Source organism: Haliaeetus albicilla, chromosome 2 (assembly GCF_947461875.1).
Source record: "Haliaeetus albicilla chromosome 2, bHalAlb1.1, whole genome shotgun sequence".
Classification (NCBI taxonomy): domain Eukaryota; kingdom Metazoa; phylum Chordata; class Aves; order Accipitriformes; family Accipitridae; genus Haliaeetus; species Haliaeetus albicilla.
In genome coordinates this window covers 59108950-59123115 of record NC_091484.1, presented here as the reverse complement: position 1 = coordinate 59123115, position 14166 = coordinate 59108950, and the positions used below count along the sequence as shown (strand labels likewise).

Genomic DNA, 14166 nt, shown 5'->3' with positions numbered 1-14166 from the left:
GAGCCCTGAAAAGCAATAGCACTTACAGCCCTCATACTTCCCAGAGTATTCAGTATTACGCCCAGGCCTCTCAGTGAGATTAGTTTGAAAACAGTGGTAGGGTACAATCAGTACTGTGATGAAATTCAAACATCCATCTCTTATTTGGCGTGTTCTGTCAGATATGTCTTGGTCCTGAAGGCAGACCAAAATCGCATCTCTGCCTAGATACTACTGGTCCCATAGTGCATCCTAAGAAGGCGGGCGTCATTGCAATTTTTTCGCCCTTGTTTCAGTGTTTGCTATGTTACATTTAAAACTAGTGAACCAGATGAAAGTCCCCTGTATGATACACTTCATGGAGTGCTAGCCATTAAACATGGTGGCAGTATGTTATTACAAGAATATTAAGGTTGTGTGGGAAAGTAAGGGAAAATGGAAGGCTCAGAAGGCGCTGGATAAGTGTATGTAGAGCATCCTTGTTCACCTTCACTCCTATCATGGAAATTTTTACACTTAGATCTACAAGACTGATATATTTGTGACCTATCCATGATGTTTAAAAGGAAAGCTTTCTTCTAGTGTCTGTAGCTGACATTAACTTGCACCATGTTTGCTCACAGAGCAAAGCAATCTCCCTGTCTTGAATGCTTTAAGCTGTCTTGTGTAGCAACCTGTGTAGAATTTACAGGGAGATACACATTCTACAGGGGGAAGAGTTTGAAAAAAAGTAATAAGTAATCACTCTGCATATAGTTTACATACTAGAGGACCTGCATCTTCTATGCATGCATCTTTTGTAACAGAACCAGTTAACATACATGCAATCGTCTGTTTAGTTTGTCAAGCTGTGACTTTTAAAGTAAAAGACTTCTTAGCTGGCCTACATGTATTTTAAACCAGTAAGTAATATACAGTCACAAGGTATTCCAAAACTTTCCATAAACCTAAATTATCAGTCTCTCTTACTCTGCTCAGAAGTTGCTCTCCTCACCCATCATCTTTGTTCTTTAAATCATCTTCAGCCAAAGTAGTAGTTTCTTCACGGTGCAATTTAATCATCTGACCATCTCCTTAAATTCCTTTTTTTCCTATTCCATAAAAGTACTCTCCTTCTTTTTTTCTTTTTTTTCCCCAAATAAGACCTCAAGAAGTTGATGGTAACAAGTGTAAACCAAGGTATTGTTCAACACATATAAGAGTGAATAAATCTGGCTTTCAGTGTAGATCTTATGTAAGTGCTGAAATTCAGCAGAATACATACAGGCTCCCCTGCCAGTAGCTGCAAGACCTCAGGCTTATTTGGAAAATTATTCCATGGAAAACCTCATAGTTGGCAGCTACAGTATGTGTCATTAAAATCTTTATATTTACCCTTTGAAAATAATTAATTTTACCTCTGTACTATAAGCATTCCCTATATAGAGATATTCCTGTGCCAGTGCAATAATCCTAATTAATTTCAGAGGGAAATTCACAACACTTTAATGGATATAAAAAATTCAATAGAAGCAACTGGGCTACATTTCCATTCTTGACTTTGTTAATAACTTAATATTTCAAGTATCTTTTTAAATGTAGTTAGCAAAGAATGGGCATACAGAAAAGAACCCTTCAAAGCATTCAGAAGAACACAGGGAACTGAATATACTAAATGGGAATTAGTATTGAGGGAAAGATTTGGTGTGCTAAAAAAAAGTTGGAGACTTAACCAAAAAATTAGGCCCAGCTTAAATATGGTAGTGTTATCAAGTCTTATACTGTGAATTACTCATTTCACAGTAGTAACTGTCTATTGTTCTAATGTCTTTAAGTGGATCAAAAACTAACCAGCTTAATTTTCCCATACAGGAAGTTCAAGCTCTGATTTAATTAATTGTTGGACATCTCTGTTTTTAAAGTGTTACTTCATCTATGTGTCTTCTGCAAATTTTTTGAGAATCCTTGATTAAGCACTTAGATGGACTTATAAAATACCTTATACTCTTTATTTTTCATTCAGAGTGAAAACTAAATCTGATTAGAAAACAAAGAACTCCATTTCATTAGAGAGTTCTGATTTCCTTCCAAATTTCAGCAATAATGACAAAACCAAACAATTAAAACAGGCAAACCAGAGAGGGAAATTTCATTTTCCTTAGAGGGATAAGCATCCCAATGATTAGCTCACCACAGTAAAATCTGAAATTCAAAAAGCAGTAGCTCCACATTCCTTTCTATTTTTCCTGGTTATATATGTCCATAAACACTGTGCAGCATCTATATAGCAAATCAGAACCCCATAGACATGTTGGACCTATTATGCATTTAAAGCATTATTCTTCAGCTCTCCAACACCACCTGTCCAGGATCCGCCACATCAGTGACCTGCTATTAGTCCAGATGGATTTCTGTACAGAGAGAAACCCAAAACTAGTGGTCAAAAAAACAGTAGGGCACTAGTTGACATCTAAAAGAAGCATTCTCTTGACCAAAGGGGAAGGACTGGGGGATACTAGAGATATCAGGGAAATGCGGGCCATCAGAGCTCAGGTTGATGGTTTGAATTGGACAAGGCAGTGGCAGTTTCCATCTACCACATCCTATGCATCCTTTATCAGAATAGTGGGGCTGGGGGATATCAGTCTCTTCTCTATTCGCTTTCCTCCAAGAGCATAGGAAACCAGCTGACAAAAGTTTTGCCAAAGTTAAGGTATTCACAGGAGAATTTTAGTTTTAGATTAACTAGGATTTCCTAGTGAGAAAACATTTCATCAAAAGATTACTGAGAAAATTTTTTAGATTATTGTTTCATTAGCTAAGAGGGAGTTAAATTCTCCCCTTTTTCTTCATAACAACTGCATTTATGAGAAAAGATTTATATTGGCATAATTTTTTTCTTGTACTATGTCATCAGAGTATAGTATTGGTATTTTAATACCTTATACATTTGACACAAGATGGTTGTAAACTGCTATACTTTTACCATTCCATCATGCTAGCTTCATTTTATGTTGATACCTATTATTTCTTGTTTATAATGTCAGAAACCAGATGATACGAAACTTCTGGTAAAAATTTAAGTAGGTCTAAAAATAAAAAAATCTATATTAAAAATCTTTTAAAAGATGCTAACATTTCATATTTTCTAGCATTGCCAACAAAACTTGCAATAGAAATATAAAGCATCCAAAAGTCATTATTATTACAGTATTCCTAAGGAAACAGGCAAAGATACAAGGAAGGCTTAATCTTCATCTTTGCATGTGTCCATATAGAGTCCAGTGTAACTTCAATATATTAACTGTAAAATGGGGAAGTCACGTACACATTGTGTCTATACCACTGTTTACTTGAAATTTGGCTTTAAGGTGGGAAACTGCTGGAAGGTCGATAGAAGCAATACAGAAATATTACAGAAAGGATTATAGAAATATACAGAAAGAGTAAGCCTTCTATAAAAAAAAAGCAAACCCTAACAGTTCCCTCAACACTGCATCTGCCTGTAGAAAATGATGCTAAAATACTTCAGAAGTGAGAGAGACCTTATTACTCAAGCACTCATTCAAGAAGAAATTTGTCACCTCCTTTATACTTCGGGTAACAGCTACTTGATGCCCTGCCCATTATGCCCATTATTTTAGCCAGAAGGCAACACATGTTGTAGGAAGGGGAGGGTAGTCTGTGGAGAGCGGCCAAGGTTTTACTCAAAATGCATAATGACTGTGAATCTGAAGGAAATGTGGCAGAGCACACTTCTCTAGGAAGCATAAGAAGTTTTATGAGGAGAAAGAAGGAGAATGAGAAAGAATTACCTTGTTTCTTCTGTATCTGTACTTGCTAGACACTCAGTGTCTGCATGAGAAATAGTTTGACTACTTATCCTTCTGTACATAATATAAGATGGCCTATTATAGATCATAACATATGAACAGATCTTTTACAGCCCCTGTCTTGCAGTGACTTACACATAACATATTAATTAGCTTCAATAGGGTTCTTTCCTGAATAAAGGATTGCAGCTGTGAGAATATAATTGCAGAAAAAGAATCTATATGCAAAATTAAAATGTCATAAAATGTGTAATTTTCAGTAATATTGAAGGACAATAAGAACTCCAATAACCTAATTAATTCTACTATGTATCAGAGAAAGATGTTCTCCACAGAACACTTCTAACCACTTAACTATTAATAGGTTTTAAATAGTCAGTAACTCAAATCTGTATTTAATAACTAGAAAGAGAAAAAAAAAGGCAGCTGTTCTTCAATTAAATTTAAGTATTTCTGTAAACATTTTAAAAAAATTAAGAAGGACTTGGAAGCAAACAGTGGTCAGGAATGCAGATCTTCATTTACAGCATTATGTGATAAATTTAATTTCAAACAGTGGTAATTCCAAAAAGAGTAAGTTCTTTTACCATGATTTGAAATATATTTTTTATCTAGTAACCTCCCATCTCCATTAACATTTAACATTAATGCATAATAAACTCAGAATCAAAAAAGTACCATGATTGTCATGCCATGACAAAGTAGATGTAAATTTTTGCAAGACTTCTTTCTGAAAGGATATAATAGAGCAATTTGCTATTGCAGAAGCCGTACTCCAGCTGTGTTTACAGACAACTGTCTGTAAATTGCTGGATGCCAACAGACCTAGTTCTTTGCACAGTGCTAGAGACAAATTTTTCTAGTGTGAACATCTAAACTTCTGCACACAAATACAGGATTGAGCTTCAATGTTTAATTCCAACTGAACAGAAACAAAGGTGCTTAACACACCAAAGCACTAGCCACACAGAGACCTGTAATTGGACACTGAGATAAGAAAGGTCTTCCAAAGAAAATCACCGCAAACATGAGAAGGAATTCTTGAACTAAATCAAAGTGTATTATATTTATTGTCAGGCTCTTCAGAGTCAAAATTCCAAAAGAAACTTGCTGGCCTTGACCATGATACAAGCGTACCACATAAAGCTTTGAGTACAACTTTGATGCCTTGTTTTACACAATAGATATGAATTCCAGACAGAAAATGTGCTGGTAAAGTTTTACCCACACACAGTGATTAAATTCTTCACAATTTAATCGATTTTCATTATGATACTAATCCTGTACTCTGGGATCCTAATATACAGAGCTAAAAAATACTTCCAGTGCATTCTCTTTCTTCGTACAAAATTAGGTTTGATTAAATTAAGATTACTTGAAATGGATTAGTTATTTAACATCATCCTGCAAATAATTTCTGACTCTTAGCTTATTCTTAAGAGTAATTAGTATTTCACAACTACATATCTAAGTTGGACACACAAGTAATATGAATACTTTTGCTCCCCAAGTGGATGGTGCAAAATTTAGAATTACTTTATCAGCACTTTCAACCCCAAACCTTTTTTTTTCCTAAGAAAGAATTATTGCCTTTACTTCAGTTTCATTAAACACACAGTACAGCAATTTCTCTTATAAAAATATTAAATGTACAGTCTTTAGCGTTTAGTTTTTAATCAACATATTGCTTCAGGTGGTACTAATGTATATTATCTATATTACTGTGATGGCTGTGTGCACTTCCAGATTATTTTTCCACACACATTCCTCTGAACTTTGCCACTAATGATGTAAGCAGGCGCTAACAAATGGATTATGACAAAGTCAAAAGATAATATTAACCTGAAGTCTGACAGGACTCCAGACTTCATTACTGAAGGTGGCTCATTTCTTATAAGCACTGGTGGAGTCACCTGATATTCAAAGTTGAACTTACAGTCCCAGTCCTAAAGGGACAAGAGGAGGGTAAAGAAACATGTGTTGGGTCTGGCTGAGATTGGGTCAACCCACCACAAAACGTTATGTACAATATTATGGTAGGATTCTTCTCAGACTGTACTGCAACCACATGTAACCTTCACTTTTTTTACTGGGCGTAACAAGAGAAAATATTACATATTGTCAGAAAGTGCTTTTAAATTGGGGGCGGGAATGAAAGTATGTGAATTAATAATTCTATAAATATATAAAAATTAAATAAGTTTTTGTTGTTTATTGTTACCTTATTTCTCTAGAGGCCCGCAAGTCTTTATTCTGATGAAATCTACACCTGTTCAACTCAAGAATCACAAGAATTGCACATATAGAAGCACAATATCCATCAGAGCCTGTGATAGATACACTGTAACATGCTAAATAAACTGCTCTTTACAAGGCTGAAGTATCCCCTTCCTTTCATTTTCCTTTGTCTTTAAGAGTACTATAAGTATCTTCCTAGAGACAGCTGTGGAGCCTACGAGGCTTAATGCTATGTATTTCACTTCACCGTGAATAAAGTCCTCAAGCAAGATCAATAGGTATACACGCACATTTGTCTAAAGTAAATAATACTATTGAGAATAGATATATGGAGTGTAAAAGCATCACATAAAGCTTATACTTTTCTTCCACTTCTACATAAGTGTAACTAACTATAGTACTCTCAGGTATCATTTATACTCTCCATATCTAAAAGGCTCATTTAAAAGCATTGCCATTAATTTCAGTGTCTTCAAGCAATTCCTGCTTAAAGAATAGTAGTCAGCACAGCCTAACCAGAATGAGACAGCAAGTCCAACATAAATATATGGTAGTGAAATGGGTTGAACTCTTCAGACACCTATCCATATAAAATGACAAACATAGAATTGGTGTATTAAGCATTTCTTGTGGTGCATTGCAATGAGACTTCATTTGTGCCTTCAGGAAGATGTTTCATCTCAGGAGCTTTTTTTATCCTTTTGGTTGGAATAATGCAGACAGCTTTTTATTAATGTCCATCAGTCCTTTAAAAATCATTCCATATATGTTAAACACGTTTAAGCTGCTTTGGGAGTACCTCTACAAAGTAGAGGTTCTGATGACGTGAAAAAACTTAGAGATTTGTTTTTAAAGAAATACAGGGGAAAAAAAGACTTATGGTAATTCCATTGCTCTGTTAATTAATATATCTCTTGCTATAAGTTCAAGAGAAGCAGAAGACTCCTTTATAAGAGTTTTGATAAAAAAATGTAAAACAGAAAGCACACATAAACTGTCCAGAGTATATTCTGAACAAGGCTTTACAGGAGAAACTGAAATTTTACAAACTAATCTTAATTACTTCTTGTAGATTCATATGGCAGTATTATTCAGCTATGGGGAAAAGAATACAAATGGGTATGCAGACTTGGCTGGAGAACAGACTGGAAAATTGGTGCACATGAACATAAATCCAGTACTTTAGAGATATAGTGTAATCACAGCAAAGTAGAGATGAGTGAGGTGTAACCACCCAAGTCTTTGCTTAGCACTCTGTCCTGGTTTTGGCTGGGATAATTTTCTTCTTAGTAGCTGGTACAGTGTGTTTTGGATTTAGTGTGAGAATAATGTTGATAACACACTGATGTTTTAGTTGTTGCTGATTGCGCTTATCCTAAGTTAAGGATTTTTCAGTTTCCCATGCTGTGCCAGCAAGCAGGTGTACAAGAAGCTGGGAGGGAGCATGACCAGGACAGCTGACCCGAACTAGCCAAAGGGATATTCCATACCACAGAACACCATGCTCGGTATATAAATGGGGGGGAGTTGGCCAGGAGGGGCTGATAGCTACTCAGGCATAGGTCAGCAGGTGGTGAGCAATTGCATTGTGCATCACCTGGTTTTTTTCTTGGTTTTTTTGTGGGTTTTTTTTTAATTATTATTTTATTATATTCCTTCCAATTACAATTATTATTATGATTATATTTTAGTGGTAGTAGTAGTATTACATTTTATTTTACTTTAGTTATTAAATCATTCTTATCTCAACCCATGCATTTTGCTTCTTTTTTCTGATTCTCCTCCCCATCCCACTAGGGACAGGGGGAGGAGTGAGCAAGCGGCTGTGTGGTGCCTAGTTGCTGGCTGGGCTTAAACCACGGCACACTCCAGGAAAATTTTATGTACCATGGTAAGTGTCACACTCCCATACTATGGCAATCAGAACCAATGGTAGCCAAAATAGGGCTGGACCAGGTGTATCCACATCAGCTCTAATCACACCTGAACTGCAGCACTGACACACAGTTTGTAATCAGAGGAAAGTGCACAATGCTAATGAACCACTAATCTGATGAAGCACTTTGAATCCAATTTTCCTTCTCTCACTAGCTGAGCAGAACAACAATTTTGGAAGCCACAACAACTGTTTAAAAAAAACATAGTTTTTCCTCAGACAAAACATGATCACTGCACACCCATGTAAATACAGTTGTTCCTTTCTGCATGGGTTGTCTGCAAATTTTGCAAATCTCTAAATCTCTGAGCTGTAGGTATGTCTTTAGAACTGCAGAAAGTGCTGGGTCCTTTAAGATGAGAAACTGTATCATTGGTTTGAGGCTACCTTCAAATAGCAGAAGGCTAAACCAACAGAACAGCTGATATGGAATACTAAAGCCTAATAAACTTAACTGCAAACAAATAAACCTTTATAGTTGGAGCACAGATTAGTATGTTATTAACCAGTCTAATCCCCTTTTCTTTTTTTTTTTTCTCTGTTCTGTCAGCATCATTGTTCTCAGAGAATCTCTGTTCAAACTCTCTCAAGATTTACCAATGGTACTTAAAAGTATTGCAGCACACAAACCACTACACAAAGCAAACGGCATCAGAGATGAAAGATTCCATGTTTTGATCATAACACAACAGTCAGTGGCTGTTAGTTGGATTTTCTCCATTGGAGATTTTAGTCTGATGGCTTCTGACTGACACAGAGCTGAGATTAATTCATGGTCTTTCCATGGCTCACCTGAACCTGCCACATCTCATTAGCATTGTCATAACTCCATAAATTCTGTGAGGTTGAAGGCAAAAGGAAACAAGAGGAATGAGTTTCCTTCCCAGATAACCAAGCCTGAAGTGAAAAAGCCATCAAAATTTCTAATCACAATGGGCATTAGTTTTAATTAGCAATTTTCTGTATTACAGCTTAGTATAAAATTGTATGCTACTGTAGAAAGTTCCTCCATAACTACTTTTTTACTTAGCATCAAATGTCTAATCATCTATGGTTTTGTTTCTTGCCTTATCATCACCCTGGATATTTACTAGCATGCACAGTAAAGCGTTTGATTACCTGCAATGCTTTATTAATACTTTAATGAAGCACTAACACAAATTAGTCCATATTTCACAACCACTTAGAGAACAAGCATATACTAAGCTGCACCTTGTTCAAAAAAGACTGCAGAGGAAACCCTGTTTTCTGAACCTTGATTATCTGAATTCTTATTCTCTAAAAAATTCCTAATTTAACAAAAAAGGATTATAGAATAAATTGTCAAAGACATTTTTATTTTTTTGTAAATGACCCAGTCAAGACTTTCAACAAGTCTTTAATTATTTGTAGTAATATAAATATAATAAATGTAAAAATACAAATGCATTACTTTGATCTTCTTGGGTAGACAGAAAGGCTAAATTACTGGTTTTAGAAAAATATTTGGCTGAATCACTTTTATAAGAGAATATGTTTTCTAAATATTCGCTGAGCTAACTTAAGCATCTTCCTGTAACTTCTGTATCACAAGTCACTCTAGAGAAGATACTGTTTCCATATGAGACTACGCGTGCTTTTGAGACACATGTAGGATCATGCAAGTGAAGAAGTCATCTTCTAGCGTTTGAATGAGATATTTGCATATAGCACACAAGTGTCTCAAGGGCTACATCTAAACGTCACATGGACAAAGCTATCCCAATATTGGAAAAGGCTTTTAAAAGGTTTGCTTTTCGATATAAAGCACTCCTTGAATCAAGAAGGTGGCTGGAATGAAGAATGAAGTACTGGCATGAAGCTAGTGGGAAGACAAGTCAACTTCAAAAAAGCTCTCCTACAATGGTCAAGGAAGTAGCTGTCTGTGCCAAGAGTGTCGGGAGGATGGAGAGCTCCACCTGTCTTTTGGGTAGCTCAAGGCAGCTACTGCAGTGATTGGAGGAGTGGCCTGGGCTCCTCTCATCCTCCCATTTGCAGTTCTACAGTTTGCCTTTGACTTCCAACTTTGGACCCTACCACCTAGGCACTAGGAGGCTGCTGCAGCAATGATTTTTCCCTTTGTTGTTCATATGGGTTGTTTCATGCCCTTGCACCTCACAAATCCTGAGACAGTCCAGTCCTGATGAAAAAAACTATATAGCTGCTATGGAAAAAGAGTTACAGGGGGAAATATGCTGTATTGGAGAGGACCCTCATCTGTGAAACACCTTGTTGCTTCTTTCCCTGTCTGGCCACTGGAGACAGTTGTACCTCTATCTCCTTTGTTTTTTTATGAAGAGAAAATCTTACCTGTAGAGTGAATGTATCCAGCTATGGGTGCTCCAAATAAAGCTTTGTGCATATAAGGCTGTCTCAACGTTCCTTGCCCAGCACTTTCCAGGTCATAGTTGATCAGGTCTCTGAACCCTTCCTTAACTGGACTTAACTATTTTGGAGACTACATAATATTTACCATATACTGAAAAATGCATTTCAACGTAGATTTCGATGCTCCTTTTATTGTCTCTTCTCTGTCAGGCTTAAAGGCACAGAACAAGGGTGATTTGTACATGTAATATAATAGAAATATTTTTGGGGTTTAGTTATATCAGCTAAGTGAAATGCAGTATGAAAAAAAGAAGTGCCTTCAAGTAGTTAAATTCAGCTTTCTCCTTTCCAATGTTTCATGAGCAGTCTCCTGTGGGTTTATAATTTTTTTCACCTATTTTGAAGCTCTTAGAATCTCAAGTTTAAAACATTTCTTGACTGCTGAAGAAACTGCTGGGCTTAAGTATATCACTTAAAGCTTTTAATTTTTCCTAAATTTTCCTAAATTCTGATAATGATTGTCTGAAAAGCAGACACAAAGGCAAGACAGATGTGTTAAACATATGGTTATCAAGGGAGCTATTTACACAGTAATAATTATCATGTGAGCTTAGAATTTAGTTCCACATCCTTTTTTGTTTTGATTCATTAGTTTTGATGACAGATTTGGGTATGAATTATCATATCAATTAAGTGCCTATAAAGTTTTCAAATAACAGGTGTACCCAAATATCATCAATAATGTCAAAGAATTTGCTACATCACTAACCAGTTTCTCTAAAATGGAAATAAATTAATGGAGTTACTCATTTTCAGGTGTCTATTCTATGCACTAGTTTAAGCCTACACAAATTGATACTTTCATTATTACAGCATTTTGAAACCTAACTGTAATAGAGAATTCCCATTTGCTGAGTGTAGAAACGTGCCGTAAGAGCTCTACACTCATAAACGTATAATGGTCTTTTCAGTGCAGAATGCCAATGTCACCTAGTTCTTTGCAAAACATGTGCCAGCCTTTCCCCACCTCAAGCCAAGAACTGTCAGGCTGCCATAGCAGATTCCCATAACGGCTTCTGTTCCTCCAGCCTTGGGCTTATATACACACATACAAGCTGTTCTGTCCTCCATTTCTGAAGTCATTACTTTCACTCAGTTAATGCAATTACAACTTCAAAGACTCACACCTCTACCTTATAATTCATCAGCCTCCCAAATACATATTCTATGGGAAGCAGACAGTTTGAGTCTCCAACTATTCGCAGGTATTTCTGCTGAAAGAACTCGTTGTAAGCTGCACTGTCATCCGCTCATGCATCAGATGAATCTAAGCATTTCTGTACATAATCCTGCATGCTTTATTTTAATAAGCAAACACACAGGATTACAGTGTTACAGCTTCTCTCATCTAAGTCCATGGGAATTTTGGGAAAATGGATGAGAAAATAAAACAAAACGTTGCAGGGTTTTAATTCAACAAAACTGCTGCTCTGCATCTCCTGCTGTAATTTGGAAGCATCATGCTCCCATTCTCTTCTACAGGTCAATAAACAAAGCGAATGGGGAAACAGTACAACCAAATTACATCTGGTGTGAAACATCACAACAGCAATCCATTTCAGTGTTGCCTGAAAACTACAATCTCTATGGATCATTTACTTTCTCTTTTCATCAGTCCTTTTTGATATACTGTTAGTTGCATTAAACCCCGAAAATATGTTGAAAAACAGTAAATACAATTTCATGTATCACTGTGCCAATGCAAATCTAGTGGAAAGGCTATGAGAGGATTTACTAAGTACACATACAGTGCTGGTATCAGCTAATATATAACAATTAAATAGCAATCAATGAAAGGTTTGACAGCCAATTTATCATAAATAGTTGCTCTTTTTTATGGAATATACTTCCTTTGTGTATAATGTAGAGACCCTGAAACAATTAGGTAGCACTGTAATTCTTTTTTGCTATTCTTGAATGAGGATTTTGGGGGGTTGGGGTTTTTTTCGGTAAAAATATATAGTGATTTTAATGAAGTACACAGTGAAACTAATATATTGAGCTGACTCTTTCATAGTGATAGATAGTGATACTCAGGCTGAGTAAATGCAATATAATCTCATTTTTAAACTGTAGCAATATAGCAAAGACTCTGTTGGAGTGGTTTTAATTTAGAGTCCATTTTTGTACTCTGTGGACTACTGTCACAGAAAGTAAACATGCCTGTCACTAGAACTAGGCAAGTATTCTTCTGTTCAGAAGAATGATGCTGTACAGAAATTTCCTTATTAGATGAATTGTAGTTGTATGACACTGAAAGTTGTTTGTACTTAATACATTTACTAGTCACCTGTACGGATTTTGTCTCAATAAATCTTAACTATTACTTTTAACTGGAATATAAATTGCATTTTTTTTAATCACATTTCTTAATTAAAACAAAACAAAACAAAACAGGTAAACCCAAATCTCCATGGAAAAAAAGCTAATTTTTGCTCTTTGAGACAAATCAAAGGAATGTCTTTGGGAGGAGTTAGTAATTATCATAAACAATCTACCTAGAATCCAAAATTAATTTAGAAATCTTCACTGAGAGAACAGAGATATTTTTCATCTTACTATGAAGTTATATAAGTTATCAGAAAAATGGTAAAATATCAACTAAACTCAATTTAACTCTAATTACAGTCATTTTGAAGTGCTTAAGTTAATTATTAAATGACAGCAGAATTCACAAGACCCATTGTTGGGGTAACGACTTGTACTGCCCACCCTTGGGCAAAACTGCTGGGATAACAATAGCTGGTAAGGGAGAAAAAGCGAGCGTACACTGTCCGTGTGAATAAAGACCATCTGAGAAGGTATTCACCCAAAACTGATCAAGATGATGACCACCATCAACTAAATCAAACAGTAGCCAGTGAATTGCAAAGACAGCTTTTAAACAAAGGAGAAGTCAGCTTGAAAAGAAGTATAAAAGTAGGATGAAAATTTGTAATAGTGGGGAGACATTTTGGCGTGGAAACAGCAGGAGCCAAAACCTGGTTTTGACATGCCAGAGGTCATCTTGCTGGTGCCACAACCACTGCATCCAGACAGAGCATCGTCCCCACTGGATGCTGCAAATAGCCTGCATCCAGCTGGTGGGCTGACATGGCAGTTTAGGGTGCCACAGGGAGGGTTGATTTCTCATGGCATATGTATTAACAGATTTCATAGGCAGCAGCATGTGTACACATAAAGCTGGAGCAGCCATGTCTCCAAACTCGCTTTTCTGTACAGGGGAACATGCTTGTACACCACATGTCCTCTGGGAGAGGGAGTGCACACATGTTTCTCTGGATGGAGAGGTACTGAAATTTTGGGAATTACTTATAGAAGCGTGGTTAGAAATTTGTACCTGTTTATTAACATTTTGTATTTTGATTCACCTGTTGTACAGATATTATTCATCCTGCATTGTAAGTTAATTACATGCCATTAATAAATCGGTAAACTGCTTCAATACTGTGAACTGAGCAGATTTTCCTCCTGATAATCCATACATGGCTAAATTCACACAGTCCAAGAAAGATTCAGGCACCTGAAAAATTGTACTCACGTAGTATGATCAATTAATGGGCAGTGTTTTTCTTGCCCAGGGTAGAGATTTGCTCCTCTTCCAAGTTCCCACTTGAATAGGTTTGTGGTATGGATGGAATCATTTCCTGACATCTGTTCCAAGGCTGGTTGGTACCATCCACACTGGTTTTTATCTTCAAAGTTGCAGACTTCCATAACTTTAAAAATGAACAGTGAATACTTCATGTTTATATAAAAATTGGAAAGCATTAATTAATTTTATGATAAAGTAAC

The 14166-nt window shown here is 36.1% G+C and overlaps 1 protein-coding gene across 1 annotated transcript in view; it reads right to left on the bottom strand.

Moving 5' to 3' along the window:
- Positions 1–14166, bottom strand: part of MALRD1 (MAM and LDL receptor class A domain containing 1) — a 289291-nt gene that overhangs the window by 187808 nt on the left and 87317 nt on the right. Inside the window, exon 20 of the mRNA XM_069776612.1 lies at positions 13913–14090. Coding sequence (XP_069632713.1) covers positions 13913–14090 — 178 coding nt within the window. The remainder of the gene's footprint in view (positions 1–13912; positions 14091–14166) is intronic.